This window comes from Rhinolophus hipposideros (assembly GCF_964194185.1).
Source record: "Rhinolophus hipposideros genome assembly, chromosome: 6".
Classification (NCBI taxonomy): Eukaryota; Metazoa; Chordata; class Mammalia; order Chiroptera; family Rhinolophidae; genus Rhinolophus; species Rhinolophus hipposideros.
Window position 1 is genome coordinate 62,299,604 of NC_138052.1, and position 22,434 is coordinate 62,322,037.

The 22,434-nt window shown below is 31.4% G+C and overlaps 1 protein-coding gene across 1 annotated transcript in view; it reads left to right on the forward strand.

The window, feature by feature from the left end:
- Positions 1-19,613, forward strand: part of LOC308499321 (uncharacterized protein) — a 38,157-nt gene extending 18,544 nt beyond the window's left edge. The window contains exons 6-9 of the mRNA XM_081052553.1: positions 3,143-3,216; positions 3,345-3,367; positions 11,858-11,880; positions 16,690-19,613. Of these exons, the coding sequence (XP_080908679.1) occupies positions 3,143-3,216; positions 3,345-3,367; positions 11,858-11,880; positions 16,690-16,731 (162 nt within the window). The 3' untranslated portion in view covers positions 16,732-19,613. The remainder of the gene's footprint in view (positions 1-3,142; positions 3,217-3,344; positions 3,368-11,857; positions 11,881-16,689) is intronic.
- The last annotated feature ends 2,821 nt before the right edge of the window (positions 19,614-22,434 follow it).

The following is a 22,434-nucleotide window of genomic DNA, read 5'->3' on the forward strand; positions in this document are numbered from 1 at the left end:
AGAACAAAACCCTAGCCAACACTTATATTTTAAGGAATAGGAAAAGCCCATAAAGATTACTGAGAAGAGACAGTGGAAAAGACATTGCGGAGGCAGGTGAAATAAACAGTGGTCTCAGAACCCAGGGGAAATGATAATTTTAGGAAGAAGGGGAAGTCAGTGTTAAATGTTTGAGAGAGGTCAAGTAAGACAAGGATTGCAAAATATATTTTCTTTTCAGGAGTTTAAGATTGTTCATAACCTTAGCAGGAGAACTTCAGGAGAGTAGAAAGAACAGGTATCTTATTAAGTTTATTAGAGAAGTGTAAACATGAAGCATAATATGATGAGTTTAGAGTGTTAGCTAAAGGGGGATATGAAACCAACTGAGAATTTTTGTTTTAAACATGTAAAGAAAAAACCTTCGAACATGTTTATATATTAGGAAAGAGGCATAGAGAAGAATGGATGAGGGTGCAGAGGAGAGGGCATCCTTAATAGAATGAGATAAGGCAGGACGGGAGGAGATAAAAATAGGGGGTGATGCAGGGAATGGAGTATTAAGGACCACTTTCTATCCAAGGTCAAGTGCATACCTTAGCTTTGCTTGATTGCAGAGCAATGTATATCATATATCGTGTTTCCCCAAAAATAAAACCTAGCCGGACAATCAGCTCTAATGCATCTTTTGGAGCAAAATTAATATGAGACCCAGTCTTACATTATATTACATTATATAATATCCGGTCAAATAGTAAAATAAGACCGGGTCTTATATTAATTTTTGCTCCAAAAGATGCATTAGACCTGATTGTCTGGCTCGGTCTTATTTTCAGAGAAACACGGTAGTGCTTTTCCTTTTGGGAAACATTTAACTGATGGTAGAGAAAGGACAGATTTCAGCTTCTTTCCCTCATTTTCTTCATGTCCTTCCAGCTTCCGTAGAGTACTTTTAACTGCCCCTAGCTGTGAGGAATGAAGCCTTCCCTTTAGACCTCAGTCATGTAGGATTCTAAGAAATTTGGGTATTCTTCTCAATTACACCCTGATCCAGTGTGCTCAGGTATCCATGAACATGAAACCTATGGTGGTTGTAGATGATACCATTTATTGATTTTTCTTTGTAGAGAACTAGGGCTATTCAGATTAAAATGCTGCTTCTGGAGGTTTAAAGATCAGGCTGAGCTGCCAGTATTTTATTATCACATATATTTCATGTCAGAATGATCTGGGCTTTACTTGGAGACTTTGTTCTACCTTTACCAGTTTGAATTTTTTTTACGTATAGCAACAAAGAGGAAAAAGTAGAAGCTGATTTGTATTATTTTGTCTTTATCAACTCCCTGAGACTTACATGTCGTTTAAAACAAATAGGCCTTTTTTGGTTCATCTTCTCGCTCTAAGCATATCCACAAATTTGTTACATTGCCTCAAGTATTTTCTATAAGCCAGTTCTCATTCTGGGCTAACTTCAATTTTTATAGATCAGTAATATTGGTAGAGCTCTGAGTAGTTTACAAAGTACATTCATGTGTATCAGCTTAATCATTCTGTTTTGTGTTCATTTTTATGTGATCTTTTGTACTTCATATAGATTCTTGGAAAATATTAACTCATGTGTTTCCCTACACCACATTATTCATTGAGATAATTGGTGACTGTATTATCAGAAATGGCATAATAAATGGTTTTTCAGCCTCAACTCTTTTTAATCCTCACTTTGAAGATCTTTGACCATAGATTTAAACCTGTTTCTGTAATAATTTTGAAGTTTTTTTTTTGCGATCCAAACTCTGTGTGTATGTGTGTGTTTCTGTTTGGCTATTGTCCTTTCTTATCCCTATTATCTATGGGGTCTGCTCTCTCTCTTTTTCTTCATATATTATCCCTTTGATCATCACCTTTCTCTTCTCTTCTTTATCCTAACCTGTTATCCTAAAAACATTATCTGTATTTCCTTTTCTTCTTTTTCCCTCCTGTTTAGTTTTGTAGATTAATTTATGAATTATATAAGTTTGCTATTTAGTTTAGAAAAGGTAGGGAAACAATTTTTTTTCTTTCTTTAAATTAAAGTTTATTGGGGCGACAATTGTTACTAAAGTTACGTAGATTTCAGGGGTACAATTCTGTAATACATTATCTATATCCCACATTGGGTGCTCACCACCCAGAGTCAGTTCTCTTTCCATCACCATATATTAGACGCTGTTTACCCTCTTCTGGAGCCCCACTCCCTCCTCCCAAAAATTTTTAAAAAGGAAAAAAATTATCTAAATTCCCACTCAGACTCAATTTCTATCCTTTAGGTTTTTTCTGTGTACATATACAGTATTCATATAATTAGAATACTATTAAACATCTATATTTTGCCTTTCTTATCAATAATCATGAGTGCATTTTCATGTCAGTAAATATAGATTTGAATCACCATTTTAATTGTAGGATAGTATATTAGTATATAGATTTAAACAGTGTTAAATTATTACAGTTTAGTTTGCTTCCAGTTACTTCTCCCCATTATAAACGATTCAGCCCACAAACATATTTTTACAAAAACATATGCCTATTTGTTTATTTGCTTAAACAAGATGTGACATATTTGGATCTAAGAATATAACTTTTTTAAAAAGATGTTCTACACATCACCACATTTATCCCCTAAAAAAAAGATGGGGATCAGCGATAATTGTCAGTGAAGTTTACAACAGCGATAATTGTCAGTGAAGTTTTTACCACACCATTGCCAACACCAGCTGTCTTTGCTAATCAGGCAACTAATTTATTTTAACATGCATTTCATTGATTACTAGTGAATGTGAATTATTGTGTATTTTTGTTAACATTAATGAGTCTATTTTGTCATCTGAACTATACTTTTTATAATTATTATATGAATTTTAATATCTGGTAGGGCAAATTTTCCATCTATATGTTTCTTTGAAACCTAGGAGATTGTGTTCATCGTTATCTGTTAAAATTTCATCCATCTTTATTTACTATATATTCCCTACAAGCTATATAGCTATCTATAGCTCTAAATATTGTTCTAAATTATCCATTGTTTTTTCCTCAGAATTATTACTAGTTATATTATCTTCTTTATCTTTTGTTTCCAGTGCTACAGTTTTTTAGTCTTATAAAATATTGTATCTTATATTTTCAGAGGCTTAATATGAGAATTAAGAAGTTTGGTATAATTACAAATGAAGAATTAAGAAAATCACCTGGAAATTCATGGTAATTCCTGCTTTTTTAATTTAAAAAGTCTTTTAAAAAAATTTGAAATGCAAAATCCAAAATATTTTCTACATTAGATATACAATTAAAAATTTCTCATAGAGCTTTTTTCCTTTTTTTCCTTAAAGCTTTGGATTCAATATGTCAACTGGTATGTACTGTTACTATTAAAAATAGTGCATGAATGCTTATAAATATGCTGTTAAAGTAAACATGTATAGGACATAAGCACTATCTATAAGTAATAGGTCTCAGAATTAGCCTTTTTTGATCATCTATGAAAAACCCATACTTCACATAGATTCTTGGAATCTATATGATTTCAGTATTTAACTTTGGCTATCTTTTTTTTTAATGACTCAATTTTTTTTGTTTTAATTTAGCCAATAGGGAAGAGTAATAATTGGAGTCAATTTTACTGTACAACTTGGCAGTACGTATTTTCCCCCTTTTATTGTTCAAGGACATTACATAGAAGTGATTCTTTATTAATGATCTGTTAAGGAAATGATGAGATAAAGAGAAAGAAACTGACTAACAATTGGGAGATGAAGAAAGAAGGAAATACTATAGGTTAACAGGAGAGACATTAAAAGATATTTTAAAATAGTTTTTTTGAGGATCCGAAGTAAAGAAAAATTGAAACTTTTTAAAAATGGAATGTTAGGGAGTAAAAGTTGAGCAAGAAAGCTATATGCTTTCTATAACTAAGCGTTCTACTGAACAGTTTTCTTTGAAAGATATAAAAACTTTAAATACTAAAATATGTTATTAGGTTTAATTTTAATTATGGTAGGAGATTATAGGTCGATAAAATTAATCCAAAATAATATGAACAACATGAAAAAAAATATGATTGTACATATTTAACTTCTATTTTCTTATTTTCTATTAAACACATTTATAAATTAAATTCATAATCACTATGCTTAGCTGAATCAGTATTAAAATATTGCATAATAAATTATATTTATAGTGATGAATCTTAGAGCAAGGCAGGATTTTGAAGAGATTTTATAATCACTTAAGGAAGATTAATTTTTACACTTGATCTTAGCCAAAAGGCCGAGAAGCGATGGGGAAGATTAATTTTTTATTGTTTTAAGTATAATATTCATTGTATTTCAGTTCTTTGAAAGTCAGGAATCAACATTATCATCACTATTAGAGTCAGTAAATATTTGAAAACCTTTTACATGTAAACGCTAAGTCAATTCAAATTGTTAGGGCATTCTAAATTGGAAAAGGGAATGATACATTGCCTATAAAGATACACTTCAGATGATAAGTTGGTGAGCCAGATCATGTATATGACTTGTAGAAAGTAAACTTAACAGTATAGTCATTCTTTCTGTGTAAAAATTTTTAATTTATAAATATTAAGTTGGAGTGATTATTTAGAAGGTTATTTATAATATGGTTTCTTTGATTTATATCCAACTTTTTAAGAATACTTCTATAGCTTAAAATAAGTTTAACTATACGTGTCGATTGAATTGTATATAGCATCTCTTAGTGCAAAAGTAATTGTGGTTTAAAAGGTTGAAAATAATTGCAAAAACTGCAATTACTTTTGCACCAACCTAATAGGAAATACAATGAGCAAATCAATAATTCTGTTGCCTTACTTTTATGTAGTGCCTGATATATTAAAAATTGCAATTATATACGTTTTTATGTAACCATCACAGAAATAATGTAGGTCATTACTCTGTTTTGCAAAGGAAGTGCAATGTATTTAAATGACTAACCAGAGTTGTCCCTTGTAAATCTCTTTACCCTTGGTTCACCTCTCTTCTAAAGTAAGGTTCCATTTATACTTTGTTATAAAGACAAATTTTTTGTTTCTTTAGTCATCTGTGAATAAAAGTTGTTAACACAACATGAGAAAAAGATTACCTAACTCAACTCCTTAATGTGAAACCCACGGTTTCTAGTGAGTCATCTTGGCCATGTTAAGGACAGAACATGTTTTTTAAAATCATTTTGGTAAAAGATATTTTAAAGAAGGAATGGTTTTCTAAACTTTGTGCAATTATTAGCATTAGTGGACTTCATTCTTTAATCCTCACATTTGCACAATCTACTTTGGGAGAAAATATGGCACAGAAGAGATAATTTGTGTACTACAAAGAACACTGTGTCTAGAGTGAAAGACCTATGTTCAGACTATGGCTCTGGTACTTGCTAGTTCAGTGGCCTTTGAAACTTAGTTTCGATTCCCTTTGAACCTTAGTTTCTCACTTGAAAAAGTTATCATCTATTTAGCAGGATTATTTAGACGAAACAAGATCATTTATATCAAAGCACTATGTAGTTATTTTCACTTGTTGCTACTGAAAGAATATATATTTATGTATCTTTGTTACTTCTCTGTCCAAAAGAGAAGGATGAGGTTAAATAGTCCTCACTGACTACTAGGGTAGAGTTTGAGACCTCATATATCTAAAACCACGTACATTTGATTACTTATGTTCAGTGGTATATAGAATTCTAGTATGGAAAAGAATTTCTCACAGAACTTTTAAATGGATTACTTAGCTTCTAATAGTGCTGTCTGAAGCCATTTTAAATTTTGATCCTTTTTGTATCTGACTTGTTTATACTCTCTGGAAATTTATGGGATCATTCCTTTATCCTAAATATTCTGGAATTTCGTGATAATGTCTTGGTGAGGATCTGATTTTACTGTTGTGCTGAGCACTCTATGAGCCTTTTCAATTTTAAATTCATGTTTAGTTCTGAGATGTTTTCTTGAATTATTTTTGTTGTTGTTGCTTTATTCCTTTGTGTTTTCTCTTATTTGTTTTTATGACATTCCTCTTGGATTTATATATATATATTTATATATGTATATATATATATATGTATATATATATAGCAATACACACGCACACACATATAACTATACATGAATGATCATATCTATCTCTGCCTTTTTCTATTTTGTAGATTTCTTCAACTTTATTTTCCAACTTTTTAAAAAAATTTCTGATAATGTATTGTTAATACCAAGTGTTTATATTCTGTTCATTGATACAGTATATTCTCTTTTCTCTCTGGGGATTTTAATGTATTTTTTCAAATAATTTATTTTGAACATTTTTAAACACATAGAAAACCTGAAATAATAGTACTTTATCCATGTAATTATCCATGTACTCACTCTTTAGATTTATGGTTGTTAGCATTTGCCATTTTTTCTACATGCTTGTATTTTTTTCTGAATCATTTGAAAGATGTAATCATGACACTTGATCACTAAATATTTCAGGATGTAGCTCCTAAAAAAATGCATTTTTAAACATAGCAACATTATTCTTCAAAAATAAAACTAGTGGGCAGGCCCGGTGTCTCAGGTGGTTAGAGCTCCGTGCTCCTAACTCCGAAGGCTGCCAGTTCGATTCCCACCTGGGCCGGTTGGTTCTCAACCACAAGGTTGCCAGTTCAGTTCCTCGAGTCCCTCAAGGGATGATGGGCAGCGCCCCCTGCAACTAAGATTGAACACAGCACCTTGAGCTGAGCTGCCACTGAGCTCCCAGATGGCTCAGTTGGTTGGAGTGCATCCTCTCAACCACAAGGTTGCCGGTTCGACTCCTGCAAGGGATGGTGGGCTGTGCCCCCTGCAACTAGCAATAGCTACTGGACCTGGAGCTGAGCTGCGCCCTCCACAACTAAGATTGAAAGAACAACAACTTGAAGCTGAACAGCACCCTCCACAACTAAGATTGAAAAGACAACAACTTGACTTGGAAAAATAAATAAATAAATAATAAAAAATAAAATAAAAAATAAATAAAACTAGTGTCACATGTAAGAAAATTAATATTAATCCCTCAGATCATCTAGCATCCATGTATGTTCAGATTTTCTCAATCCAAAAATGTCTTCTAGAGCTGTTTTTTTTAAATCAGAATCAACAGATTCATGCATTGCATTTGACTGTTTTGTGTCATTGGTCTCATTTCATATTGAACAGTTCTCTCACTTTTTTAACTGTTTGTTTTAATGGCATTGCCCTCTTGCTGAGATTAAGAAACTTGTCTTGAGGAAGGAATTATATTCTGGATTTGTCTAATTGGTTTTTTGTTTGTTTGTTTGTTTTGGTTTTATTTTACTTGTTCTATGCTCTATCTAAACTCATAGCGATTTGATTAGATTCAAGTAAACCTTTTTGGCAAGAATATGTTGTAAGTGGTACTGGGTATTTCATCTTACATAATAATGGGAGGATGCAATATCAGGTTTTTCCACTATTCGTGATACTAAGTTTGATCATTTAGTTAAGGTACTGACTGCCTGATCTCTCCATTGTAAAGCTATGCTTTTCCCTTTGCAGTTAGCAAGTAATCTGTGGGCAGATACTTTGGCATTGTATAAATATTCCTGAATCAGTTATTACATTAAGGGTCAGAATGGTAATTTTCTAACTATATTGCTCTTTTTATATTTAGTAACTGATATCTTTTTTTTCCTGTTAAGTAGAGCTCTCATCAACTGGTGTAAAAAAGGCAGAGTGAATGCCTAATCCTTGACATTTATTTACCAGTTTTCACATTTAAAGTGATGTGATAGTCATCTTCTGTGGTAGCAAACGAGTTGTTTTTTGTTGTTGTTTTTTTCCCCCTTTTCCACTGACTGGTACTATGGATTCTTCAGTGCTGATTAATTCAGGATCTTACAGTCAATTACAGATACTCTTTTCTTTCTTTTCTTTTTTTTCAGATACTCTTTAAACACTAAAATTAACCAAAATTTGGCCAATAAGCTTTCCTTCAAGCTGGGTTCTGTGTCCTTTTGACATACCTTTTATAGTCTTTTGAGCACATTTGTATTTTTTCGTGTATATGATATCCTAGGCTCATCTTGTTCTTTTCCTGTCCCTATAAATTAACAATTTCTCCTGATTCCTTTCTGTCAGAATGGCATATAGAAACTGATGCCAGGTGTTTTAGATGTACTCATTGTTTATTGGGATGATATTAATAATTCTGGGCTTTCTCAATGGCTACAGCTACCACACACACGCACATACACGTACTTTTTTTAAAAATTAAATTTATTTGGGTAACAATGGTTAGTAAAATTACATAGGTTTCAAGTGTACAGTTCTATAATACATCATTTATATATTAAACATAAGACCTGAAACAATAAACTGTGTAGAAGAAAACATAAGTACTGAACTTTGGGCCTTGAGATCAAAGAGGATTTTTATGAATTTGACCTCAGAAGCAAAGGGAAGTACAAGCTAAAATAAATGAATGGGACTATATTAAACTAAAAAGCTTCTGCACAGCAAAAGCAAACCATTGCCAAAATAAGGAGGCAACCAACCAAATGGGAGATTTTTGCAAACAACACCTCCAATAACAGGCTAATATCCAAAATATATAAGGAAGTCACTCATACTTTTTAAAGAAAACCATGAGTTCAAATAAATAAAACCATGAGTTCTAACTCAAGTTAAATATTCCAGGTTTTCCCTTTACTTCTTTGTTTTCATATTTTTAAAATTTTGCTGTAAAATCTTGATCCTTTAACATTAACATGTTACTTCATTTTATTTTAAGACATATGCAAAATAGTTTTTAAAAGTCAATACCAGGGTGATTGCTCTCTATAAAAGTATTGAATGAAATTTAAGCTTCTTTGCATGTTTTTGGTTTTTGTTTTAAGTATACGTGAAAGTAAGTATTCTGAAGTTATTTGATAAGCCTTTTGTCTAGTTTTACTGATGGTTTGTTGCATAGTTTTTTTTGTGGTTTTTTTTTGCTTCAGTTTGTTCAGGGTTTACTTGTATTTGATTTTATTTTAAATTCTATAAAACATTTGTGTAATGTTCAAAGTCAAAACCTAAATAAAAAGGCGTATTTAGGGAAGTCTTGCTTCCATTCCTCTCCCCTTTAACATTCTATTCTGTTAATATTTCTTAGAGACATTTTATTAGTTTGTACTTTTCTGTTGTTTCATTCTACAAAGATACTCAAATACATACAAAAATATAATTTCTTCCTACTTTCTTAAACAAAAGGTAGCCTATTTAATTCATTATTCTGCACCTTGCTTTTTTTTTTTTCATTTAACAATATATTTTGGAGGTCATTCCATATCAGTATGCAGAGAACTTCCTTTCTTTTTTATGGCTGCATAGTATTATATGGATATGTTAGTTTGCTCAACTAGTACCCTAGTATGGCCATTTGTGTTGTTCTGGTCTTTGTTATTACAAATAATGCCCCAGTGGATAACTTTCTGCATACTTTGTAGTTTGCTGATGCAGATGTATATTGAGGATGATTCTGGAAATAAGATCTCTGGGTCAAAGGGTAAAGGCATTTATAATTTTGTTAGGTACAGCCAAATTCTCATCACTAGAGATTGTACCGTTTTGTACTTCCATCAGTAATATATGAGAGTGCCTCTTCCTCCAGAGGCAATGTAAGTTCTTTTGAAGGTATCATATCCCTTTGTTTTGTTCAAGTTGCTCTTTCAGGTTTTTTTTAGTTCAGTCTTTTATGTTAGTAGCTTTTCTCAGGTGTCCTCTGATTCTTGGCCACCTATTTATACAAAGAATAAAGGCATTAAATAGCTGATGGGGTGTGGCTTGTTTATTGAAAGCTTCATTAAAAAGCTTTGTGACTCACTGCTTCTTTGGGGAACCCAGGATGTAATTATCTTAAGACCTTCTTTTTGGGTTGGTCATATTCCCAAGGGAATGTTTCAGTTTTCTTCCTGAAGGGTGAACCGTCTACTAGCATTTTGGAAACCAACTAAGGCCGGGTGATCTTCATATTCAGTATAGGTGACAGTATTTTGGTGGGGGACAGAATAACATTGTACAAGAGAGTCCATGCGACCTTATACTTAAATCATCATTCTGTTTTATGTAGAAGATTGAAACCAGATGGCAGCATAGCCTCTCTCTACCTCCAGTCCTTTAGCAGTATTAGCAATATAGCTTTATTCATCTCCTTGACAATATATTGTTTTTCTAATGAGTGAATATAAATAATCACATTTATTGTGATTACTGACATATTTGAACATATTGCCATCATCTTATTTTGTGCTTTTTGTTGAGCAAGCTTTTGGTTGTCTGTTTGTGAGTGTATTTTGTCTGTGTCTTTCCCTCTATTGATGCTTTCTGTTGGAAATAACAAAATTTATGTTCTCTTTTTCAATATCCCCCAGTTTGGAATTAGTGGATTATATTTCTTATTTGGGGTATCGCTGCTATTGTTTATTTGTTTTTTTGTTTTCAAGGGTTAACCTTAAATGTTTAAAATATATTCTTGACCATAAATTTTTTAAACAAAATTATTCAGGATCTCTCTTCCCTCTGATAAGACAAATTTAATTTTACTCACAGAACTCCCAAGGAAATTTCCTGTTACAATTAACTAGAATTTGTTTCAATATTTTAACACAAAAGTTAGTAATTTCATATCAATTGTTATATTAACATTTTATCAATTTCTTTTTTTACCATCATTTCTAGCAACTGTCTTTTTCTCTCTGAATTATTTTTTACTCTTTATTTTTTTTCTTGGTATTTCATTATCTTGAGTCAAATTTAATCTGGAAAAGAGAAGTAGACAATAATAGCAAGTGTAGAAAGAGTGGTGAGGCCAAGTAGTAGTTTTATAGTTTCAGTAAATAAGACTGTGTATTGACAAGTTGAGATATCAACATAAGCAGATAACAATGGAATGAGATTAGTGACTCAGAAATTTAACCTGTAAGAATGAAAAAGCAAGTGCTATAAATCACTGGGGAAGTAATGAATTATTCAGTTTCCTATTCAGACATTAATAAAAGTTACATTATTAATTTGGATAAAGAGACTTTGAATCCTATCTTGTACTATGTTTGAATTAAATTAGAAGTGTATTAAATTTTACATATAAAATGTCCAGCTAGAGAAAAACTAATGTAAAACAGAAACACATACCAAACTTGTAAGAAACATATATCAAACTTTTTAAGCATAGGAGCTCTTGGTTAAAATGAATAGTTAATATATAAGTGTACCTTTAAAATAATGGGTATGTGAATGTGAAAATGGTTTGAAAAGCATAAAGGCTTACAGATATAAATTATTTATGAGTTGCAGGTAGTGTATATAGTGGTTATAAAGGTGAGGCTTTGAAAGCAAACATGATAATTGCTTTCTCTGCAAGACAGCACTCCATCTCCAGTAACTAACATGCTGCAAAATTTGTTTAAGAAATGTTCATTGAATACGTTTTGAATGAGCCTGTCTGAGGCAGTTTCTTTATTTGTGTGGTAACCATGTATCATAGTTTTCCTAGAATAGTCATGTACTTCTTAGCATAATTATTTATAATGCCCTTTGCCTTTATTCTCAGAAATGTACCAATTTTGTCAGTGAATCACATTCACCTTATTTATAAAATTTGGAAAATGTCAGTCTTGTACAGATGACTTGAAGGTTACAAATAATCCATGTAAAGAGTTATATGTGGTACTTAGTGGGTGCTCAATAATGGTAGTTATCCTAAGGAACACTTATATTGCTTGTGTAAATACTGATTTTTTTTCTGCATTTTTAAAACTAAACCCATTAGCTGACAATATTTTAATATCATTTAATTTGTGAATTATCTTTTATTCTTAGGCAAAAAAGTCAACACTGACATGGTAAGCTGTAGTATTTATGTACAAAAATTTAAATTGATATTTTATTAATGGTTATATTTTATATATTCCTCAAGCCCTTTGTGAATGAATACTGATTTCAATAGTGATAAGTATAATAATTTTACATTTGTAACGGTGGTAAGGTATTTTTTTCAAGTGTAAAAATGGTTTCTGTAACACAGGTCAAACATTTAGAATAAAGAAATATGTTATGCTTTAGCTCTGTGCTTGGATTAGCTCCGTGTATATATATTATTCTGAAATTGGATGTATTCTGAATTTAGCTTTATGATCCAAATTTTATTCATTCAAGAATTTATTATTTGAAGTGGATAAAGGTAGACATTTACCTTTAAATTATGAAATTTTACTAAATAAATTAATATTCAAATTAGGAGAGATTTTAAATGACTTTAGAATAAACATTAAAATCACTATTTGCATTAAACGCATGTTAATTTTCAGCATATACCTTTTATATACGAAATTTGAGAAGAAGAGAGTGCTTTTAGGAACTATTTTAACAAGGGTTAAGGATAACGGCTGAGCCTTTTATCAGTATTGGATACATTATTTCTTTATACAATATTATACAGTATTGGATACAGTATTTCTTTACTGCAGTTTTTTGTTTGCCTTCATAGTATCACAAAAGTCTTGATTCACAGTATTGTTAACACTCACCTAAATACTGTCCGGAAAGCGGACCTGAGCATGCCTAACTACACTTTCCTATCAATTGTACTGTCAGAAGTATTTGGAATGAATGCCGAGATGACTAAACAAGAAGAGTTTGTTCCATGGTCTGTCTGTTCTGTCTCTTCCTATCTCTCTCTGTCTGTCTCTCTGTCTGTCTGTCTGTCTGTCTGTCTGTCTCTCTCTCTCTCCATATATAAACATATAGATCTTAATCTCTCTTCCCCCCTTTCCCTTAACACTCAAAGTAATGCACTAATGATCTTCCAGTTTGTGTAAACATGTCATACATGACTTTTGAGTTTGTATTAATTGGATTTTTTAAACCTGCATAAGTTCAAACTACGCAATCATAGACCAGTTTAAAAATCCCTTTTGATTTTTAATAGGTAATATTTTGACTTATTCTGACACTATGTACTTAACAGTATCCCAGTTCCTTAAAATTCACTTATTTACTATTTAAAATGGAGTGTTTTTCAGATTAATATGCACTTAGTAACCTATTATTGCATTTATGGTTGTCTTGTTTTATTTAATTGAAGCATAACCAAAGTTTTTTTTCTCTGTTAGTATTTAAAATTGGAATCAGAAATTAAATTGCTAATATGGTAGTAATAAAAGCCACTTATTTATTAAGTTGTCAGTGAAACAAGGGCACAACTTTTATTTTGGGGTGTAAAACAAGGTGATGTGTAGCATAAGTAACGTTTTAAAAGAATTATTTTATAACTTGGACATTATCTGACATAAACCATACTTTAGTATCTTTTTTCCTTTTAAATACTGTTCACATTTCAAATAAGAGAGAGGCAGAATTCATTTTATAGATTTAAGTTCAACTTCTAATATACCCTTACTAAAAGAAATTCCCTATGTATTAGTCTGTACGGATTTACATATTGATGCAAACTTTTATTTGAATCTTCAAACTGAAGAATGTATGGGGAAAAGAATTTTACTCCATCTACAGAAATATTGCATACTAGAAGGTGGAAGGAAAGCAGGCTATTTAGACTTATTAAGTCATGCCCTCAGAATCTACTTAGATGGATAACCACATCATGGTTGTAGGCAATACAATTAATAATTGGGGATTTTTGAAGAAGTTTTATGGGACAAAAAAGCTGAGTTTTGCTACTCTTAACATACCATTTTATTAAAACCCATCTGAACACATGGTTATAATTATGTATCTATTACTCATTTTGGAGAAAATATGTCAGTTTTGGGGATTGAGGTTGGAGACACATGCTGTAAGATTATTGGATTATTTAAGAGATTTAGGGAATTTATTGATCTTTTACTGTCCTAAAATTTCTCAGTCCACAGCTATAACTCATTACTTGATTGTTAGATGAACTGCAGTGTCTACTTAAATGCAAAGTAATGTAAAATCCTATGCCAGTATCTTGTGATTCACACCGGTCTTATTTATGTGCGGTCATGGGTCACTTAACGATGGGTTTATGTTCTGAGAAATGCGTTGTTAGGTGATTTCATCCCTGTATAAACATCACAGAATGCACTTACACAAACTTCAGTGGTAGAGCCTATTATACACCCAGCCTATTAGGTTGGTGCAAAAGCAATTGTGGTTTAAAAGGTTAAAAATAATTGCAAAAAATGCAGTTATTTTTGCACCAACCTATTATATATGGTATAGCCAGTGCTCCCAGGCTACAAACCAATACAGCGTATTACTATACTGAATACTGTATGTAATTGTAAGACAGTGGTAAGTATTTGTGCATCTAAACTTATCTAAACAAGAAAGGTATAGTAAAAATACTGTATAAAAGATAAAAAATGGTCCACCTGTATAGGACACTTACCATGAATGGAGCTCTGGGTGAGTCCGTGAGTGAGCGGTGAATGAATGTGAAGGCCTAGAACATTACTAATATACACTACTGCAGACTTCATAAACACTGTACACTGAGACTACACTAAATATACTAAAATTTTTTCTTCAATAATAAATTAACCTTAGCTTATTGTAACCTTTTTACTTTACAACTTTTTAAAACTCTTGACTCTTTTGTAATCACACTTGGCTTAAAACACATTGTACAGCTGTACAAAAATATTTTCTTCATATCTTTATCCTATAAGCCTTTTTCTATTTTAATTTTTTTCTTTTAACTTTTTTGTGTTAAAAACTAAGACACAAACACACATGTTAGCCTAGGACTACACAAGGTCAGGATCATCAGTATGGAGATCCTTCACCTCCACATCTTATCGGGGCAGTAACATGCATGGAGCCATCATCTCCGATGATAACCATAGCTGCTTCTGGAAAACCTCCTGAAGGACCTGCCTGAGACTCCTCTTCAGGAGGTGTCACTCTTTTCAGAAATATGTCCAAGATGGTTTGCATGGCTTGTTTCTTTTCTTCATCATAAATTTGCTTATAAGCAGATAATGCGTTTTAAACATTCCTCTCTATTAGTGAAAATCTTTCAGCATTGGTGCCCTTTGCAAACTTTTTAAGGAACTTGTTGAGGTCTGCAAAAGATTCTGCTAAACCCTCCACTGTGAATTTTCTTGGAGGGTTCTTTTTCCTTCTGCAGTTCCTTTTTCACTTGCCTCCTTTTAAGCTAAGCATTTCTGTCCAAGTTCCAACAACTCCTCGTTACTCAGTTCCTCAGGAACCACTTCTAGGAGGTCCTCAATGTCATCCTCATCCATCACCAGGTTAAAATTGTTTTCTGTCTTAACCACAGCCTTGTTGATTTTTGCAGCCTTTGCACTGCAGCATTACGATGGCTATATCATTACTAGGTGATAGTAATTTTTCAGCTCTGTTACAATTTTATGCAACTACCATCATGTATGCAGTCTGTTGTTGACCAAAATGTCATTATATGGCATCTGACTGTACTAGAAAGAGTCAAGAGTTTAATATAGAAAATTGACAGTTTAATCAAGAAATTTGACTAAATTTGTATCATGTGAATTTTTTAAATTCAGTAGCTTTTGGTTATTAGAAACATCCATCCTGTAATTTTTCTATAAAAGCTGATTCTTAATAGCATTAAACTGTTACTCCTATCTTTAATGACTTGACAAGTCATTTTGTCTCTTGGTGGCCATTTTGTTTTATTTTTCCTTGAAACAATTGAATTAATTGCTTTACCAAGCATTGTTCTAAAATCTGTTTTCTAAGGGATCCTCTATTTGTTTCTTTCTACTTCTTGTTTTTCTTTTATATTTACCTCAACTGTTTCTTTTAATAATACAAATTAGTTTTTCCACCTTTTCTTCTAAATGTAAGAATGCAAAATAAATATATAATTACTAGATTATATATATATACCCAATTATAGCAAAGAAATTAAACAATTTAATATAATCTTGTATGGGAAATGAATCTAAAAATCCTTTAAAGTATGTATTGTACTTTTTGTAAGTTTGTACACTATCACATGTACATAGTTCCAAATAATAAACCCTTTTCTTGATAATTAAATATGACAAAGATTAAGATAGCTAAGCTAAGTGGTTATATATGGTAATTAAATTTATGAAGACTGAGGGCTTTATAAAGTCTGCAGAAATAACTCATGAATTTCTGATCATATGATTTGGATTATTGACTATATACTTTGATTTATTTTACAAATCAAAAAATCCCATGGTATGTTTCTAAGGTAATGCCATCATTTTACCACATTATAGGAGGACTGAAGGTTTATTACATTCCACAATAAATTAATGTTTTTCTTTATTCTTTTGATGTAAAAAAATACTGTTTCCTATGTTTCTTTTCAAAACTTAAGCATAGAATTTTCATTGATCGTAATTCGTTTCCAAAAGGACCAGGAAAAGTATTGTAACCAAAGGACCTTGCTGAGGAGACTTTACTGCAAAGCTGTAGAGTATTTTATTTAAGTTTAAAATCATCTGTTCCTGAGCTAACAAGGAAAGGGAACAATTGGGGAAAGATCTGAATGATTGATATAATCTTATATAAGCAAAATGTATATACTTTATATGTTTTTCCTCAGGTGTGTATCTCAAAATATAGATGTAGTAAAGGACTCTTTAAATGTACATGTTAGTGAACTTCTTTTTGTACAGCTAATTTGACAAATGTCTTTATTTTAGGAAAAGAGAAGAAAGCGACTGGAGCGTTTTGGACACCTTTGATATTCTCCCTCAATTTTTCCTCTCTAAGTTTTATATATTAAAATGAAATATAATGGCCAAATTAAAAATATATCACAGTGTTCTTTCTTATCACCAATATGCTAATATTTTCAATGACATTGATTTTGTAATTGTTTTATACTGTCACTGTTATAATTTATGAAATTTAAAAATTAGTTATCCAGGTTTATTAAATTATTAGAGTGGAATAAGCTCTTTTATTCAGGACATTTTATGTTGATTGTGGTGTATTATGTTTTAAAAACAAATAAAAAACAAAATCATATAAGTTACATTTATGGCATTCACAGATTTTGGTGACTTTGACATGCTTTAGGTGAGTGATTATTGAGAATTTATTATAAAAATATTGAGTTTCCTCATTGTGGCCTTGGATTAAATGCATATGTCTACAGAGTAGCAGGAGTACTTGTCAAAATAAATTATAAGCTCAAGCTTCATTATCATTTGTAGTTTAAACATAGTGAATCTGATACAGTGTTACTTCATTTTGATGCTCTATTCAGTGAATTTGATATAGAACAGTTGCTAAAGAAACCCTGTTCAAATGTGTGACCATTTTTATGGAAAACATCTGGGGTAATTATAATTAGTTCAGGATGTTACTGTTTAAAAATAATCTTGAATTCATGGAGAAAGAAGCGTATCTTTTTCTCAATGACTAGAATAATCCAAATTAGTATAAAAAGTTTGTTAAGTTGTTGGTAGCTGTGCTTAGAGTATAATTTTAGAGTATTCCAAAAGGAAATGAAGAGAGTAACTTTTATGTAAAATGCCAAATTGGCACTTTACACCTGTTAGTATGTTTCGTTTAGAACAGCTGTGTCTTTTATTATCAGTAAACAGATGCAGAAAGTAATGGAATGTTTTAAAGCAATATGTTAATCCTGTCTTCCACTACTGAACTGTCTCACAATATAGTGATTAAATATTGACTGTGCAGCTGTTACTTACAATTATAGAATTTCTTAGTTAATTTCTCCTTCACAGGCCCAAATGTTTTAAAATTTAGAGATCTAATTTCTAATATTAAAGTATTCCATACTGTAGTTTGTTTATTATACATTGATTTTGAAAGAAATTATTTGACTGTTATGGAGACAAATTCATATGTTTATAAAATTCTTATTGTTTGTATGAACTGAGTAATATTCTGAGTAGGAGACATAATTTTTTGAAGTATTTAAAAATAAATTGTTCATGAATATGATGATTATTAAATATAGCAATTTTGTTTAATTTCATGCTTGAAAACTGCTGCCATTGAGCTAAATAGGAAATTATGATTCTTTCATCAAATATTTATGGAGCAGAGTACATAATGTTTCCTTAGAATAATTACCATATTCAGGCAAAGCACCCTGAAAATTATTTCAATTCTAGCCCTTTTGAAGTTTAAGTATGTTTTAATCCTTACATCTCACCTTGTCCAAGAAGTTATTTTAGAGGCCACTTTAGTAATTAATACTTTTATACTTAAGTTTGAAGAACAATTGTATTAGCTGAGAATATTATTATTAATAGCTAACATTTATTGCACTCCTAATATATGAAAGGTATTGTGCAAAGGACTTTATATGTATTATACTATTCTTGTTCCCATTTATAGATGAGGAAGTTCAACAGAAGAGACATGATCAGTCTTTATAGCTGGGAAGTGGTAGAGAGGCATTTTTATCCTCAGGCCTCTTGTTCTTTACAACTTTGCATTTCCCCTGCTTTTAGCATCTAATATCAACATAATACGGAGGAGAAATTATGTGGCAAAGAAACTTTACAGTGTCTTTTTTTGAAGCCTCTATATGCACCCCAAAATGATGATTATATCATTTCAGTCCCCTTGCCTAAAAAGCAAACACAACTAAAACGTGGCTGGAAATATGGCGAGCTCCTGTTCTTAGTCTTTCCTCACCAATGATGGTGTCAGCACTCTTCATCATCCTCGGGAGTGTCCCATAGCGCAGGTGGCACAACAGGCCACACTACAAAGATTTTCACATACCCATTGTGCTGCTTTGTGGAAACAACTCCAACAATCTGTTCGCCTTCCCAAAAAACCTTTTTTTGGTTCTAGAGATTTTAAAGAGCAGCATGATGTAATTTCTACCTGTGTGACGTTATTTGATGTTTTAACCTAAGACCATCAGTTGTGATTGAAATTTATTTTTATTAAATGACTGTTCTCTGTCAGAAGTTATCACTTATTACTTTTATATTCTTAATTTATTTTGCCGTTTGTCATAGAAAGTGTCCTATATGATACATGAAGAAACAGACTAAAAAATTTTAAATCGGTCAAGATCACAGTTACCAAATGATGTTCATATGCATTTGATTTAAAAAAAAATCTGAAAGTGTCCAACTAATTATTTTTGTAGAGAGTTTTATGGTTTCCATTTGTAACAGATGTTTTCTTCAATGTAGTTTCCCTTGACAGTGATGAGAATGCTTATAAGATTAAATAGGATCAGCAACGTCATGAGGTATTGCCGGAGGAAATTTAATATAGTAGAAGTCCATTAGAAGGTGATTCTTAAGAGGCAAAATGTTCTTGCATGCATGCTGTCTGAAATATCATCAGGATAGACAAATCTTTTTGCATGCAATAATATTAAATATATTTCATGTTATCAGTTTTAAATGAATAAAGGTTCACATACTTTGCTAAATTTAATCAGCTGTTCTATAGTTTTTCAGCATTACTGTTTATTAAAATTATTTTTGTGTCTTCATCAAAACTAATTACCCAACACAAAGAATATGAGATAAACAATAAAAGTATTTTATGTAGTACAGAGATTTCCCAGGCAGAATTACTCGGTAGTTTGTTTTTTTCTTTATGTTTTTGAAGACTATTTTAAAATGAAAATTTTGAGATAATTGTAGATTTACATGTAAATTCAAGAAATAATACAGAGATCCTTTACCCAGTTTCCTCAATGGTAACATTGCAGAACTATATAGTACAATATCCCAGGGTCAGACACTGATGTTAAAACAGTCAAGATATAGAACATTTCCATCACCACAAGGATCCCTCACGTTAACCTTTCACAGCCACATCTATTTCCATTCCACCACAGTCCCTTAACCCTGACAACAACTAATCTGTTCTCCATGTCTATAATTCTGTCATTTCAAGCATGTTATACAACTGGGATCATACAATATATAACCTTCTGGGACTGGCTTTTTTCACTCAGCATACGCATAATTCTCTGGAGATTCATGCAGGCGATTGCATATATTGGTGGCTTGTCCTTTTCTATTGCTGATTAGTATTCCATTGCGTGGATGTACTACAGTATGTTTAACTATTTACCCCATGAAGGACATCTGGTTTGTTTCCAAAACAGTGTAAAACCGTCTTAACTTCCACAATGCTAAGTTTTATAGTCTTTGGTTTTACACTTAAGTTCATGATTGATTTTGAGTTATTTTTTTGTATAAGGTGTGAAACTTAGAAACAGGTCCTTTTTTAGACTGTGGGGGTGGGGTGGGTGGGTAATGGATGCTAAATTAGTCCAGCACCAATTGTTGAAACAGCTATCTTTGCTCCATTAAATTGCTTTTGTACCTTAGTAAAAAAAAAATCAATTGGGAACATTTGTGTAGCTGTGTTTCTTGTTTCTTTTTGTGTTTCATTGGTCTACATGTGTATCCCTCCCCCAATATAAAGTCTTGATTACTATAGCTATATAATGCTTTGAAATTGAGCATACTGACTTCTCTCACTTTATTTTTTTTCCAAATTGCTTTAGCTCTTCTATCCCTGTACCTTTCATATATAATTTAGAATAATCTTCCCTAGATTTACAAAAATTCATGCTGGGATTTTGCTAAGAATTGAAGTTGTCTGTCAACATGTGGGTAGTAGAGTATTGAAATCTTTACCATATTGAGTCTTCCAATCCATGAACACAGTACATTTCTCCATTTCTTTAGGACTTGTTTTTTCATCAGCATTTTGTAGTTTCAGCATCCAGGTACTATATGTTTTGTAAGATTTATACCTAACTATGTCATTTTTCTTTCTTTCTTTTTTTTTTTTTTTCTTGAATGATTTAAAGAGTATTGTAGTTTTACATTTTGGTGTCCACATGATCATTGCAAGTATGTAGAAATACAATTGGTTTTTTTGTATATCTTGTATCCTGCAACCTTGCTGAACTCCCTTATTAGTTCTAGAATTTTTCTTTAAACTCCTGAGGAATTTATATAGACAAATCATTTCATCTGCAAATAGGGACAATTTTCTTTCTTTTCAGTCTCTATGCATTTTATTTCTTTTTCCTACCTTTTTGCCCTGGCTATGCCTTCCAGTACTATGTTAAATAGTAGTGGTTTACATCCTTTCCTTGTCTCTATCTTAGAGAGAAAGCATTTGGTTTTGCCATTAATTGTAATGTTGGCTGTAGGTTTCTGTAGTTACTCTTTATCAAGTTGAAGAAATTCCATCTATTTCTATTTTTCTGATTTTTTTAAATCATGAAATCGGTGCTCAATTTTGTCAAATGTTTTTATGCATCAATTCATATGATCATGTGATTTTTCATCTTGTTAATATGGAGAAATACATTAATTTTCAAATATTGAACCAACTTTGTGTCCCTATCATAAACCCTAATTGGTCATAGTGAATAAATCTTTTTGCATATTACTGAATTCTATTTGCTAATAATTGGTTAATGATTTTTGCATCTATATTAATGAGGGATATTGGTCTACAGTTTTTTTGTTCTATCTTAGGTTTTGGGTTCAGGTTATTACTAACTTCATAAAATGAATTGCAAAGTGTTCCATCTTTTGTTTTCTGAAAAAGATTGTGCAGAATTTCTGTCAATTCTTTCAACATTTGGTAGAATTTTGGGCCTGGAAATTTCTTTCATTGGGAGTTTTTTAGATGATGAGTTCAATTTCCTTAACAATTATTGGGTTATTCAAATGATCTCTTTCATATTAGCAAGTTATGGTAGTTTGTGTTTTTCTCAAAATTGCACTATTTCATCCAAGTTGTTAAATTTGTATGTATAGGGTCTTTTGTAACATTCCCTTATTATCTTTTTGATGTCTGTAGGGTCTATAATGATATCACTATTTCATTCCTGATATTGATAGTTTCTGTCTTTTCTATTTTTCTATGTCAATTTTATATGTCAGTTTTTGAGAGTTTAGTCAATTTTATTGATCTTTTGAAGAGCCAACTCGTTTGATTTTTCTTTATTTTTCTGTTTTCAGTTTCACTTGATTTCTATTCTTATCTTTATTATAACCTTCCTCTACTTGCTTTGGATTTACTTTGATCTTTTCCTGGGAACTTGGGGTAGGAATATAGATTATTAAGAGACTTTTCCTCTTTTCATTTGAATAAGCTTAATGGTATAAATTTCCCTCTCATCACTGCTTTAGCTGTATTACACATATGTTTTATTCTCATTTTTATTTAGTTCAATGTATTTTTTTAAATTTCTCTTGAGACTTCGTCTTTGACTTATGGATCACTTAGAAATGTGTTTTATAGTTTCTGGGTGTTTGAACATTTTCCTGTTATCTTTATGATACTGACTTCTAGTTAGATTCCATTGTGTTTGGAGATTTTTCTCTTTCTGATATTGCTTTCTAGTTAGATACCATTGTGGTCAGAGAACACACTATAATATTTCAATTCTTTTAAATTTTTGA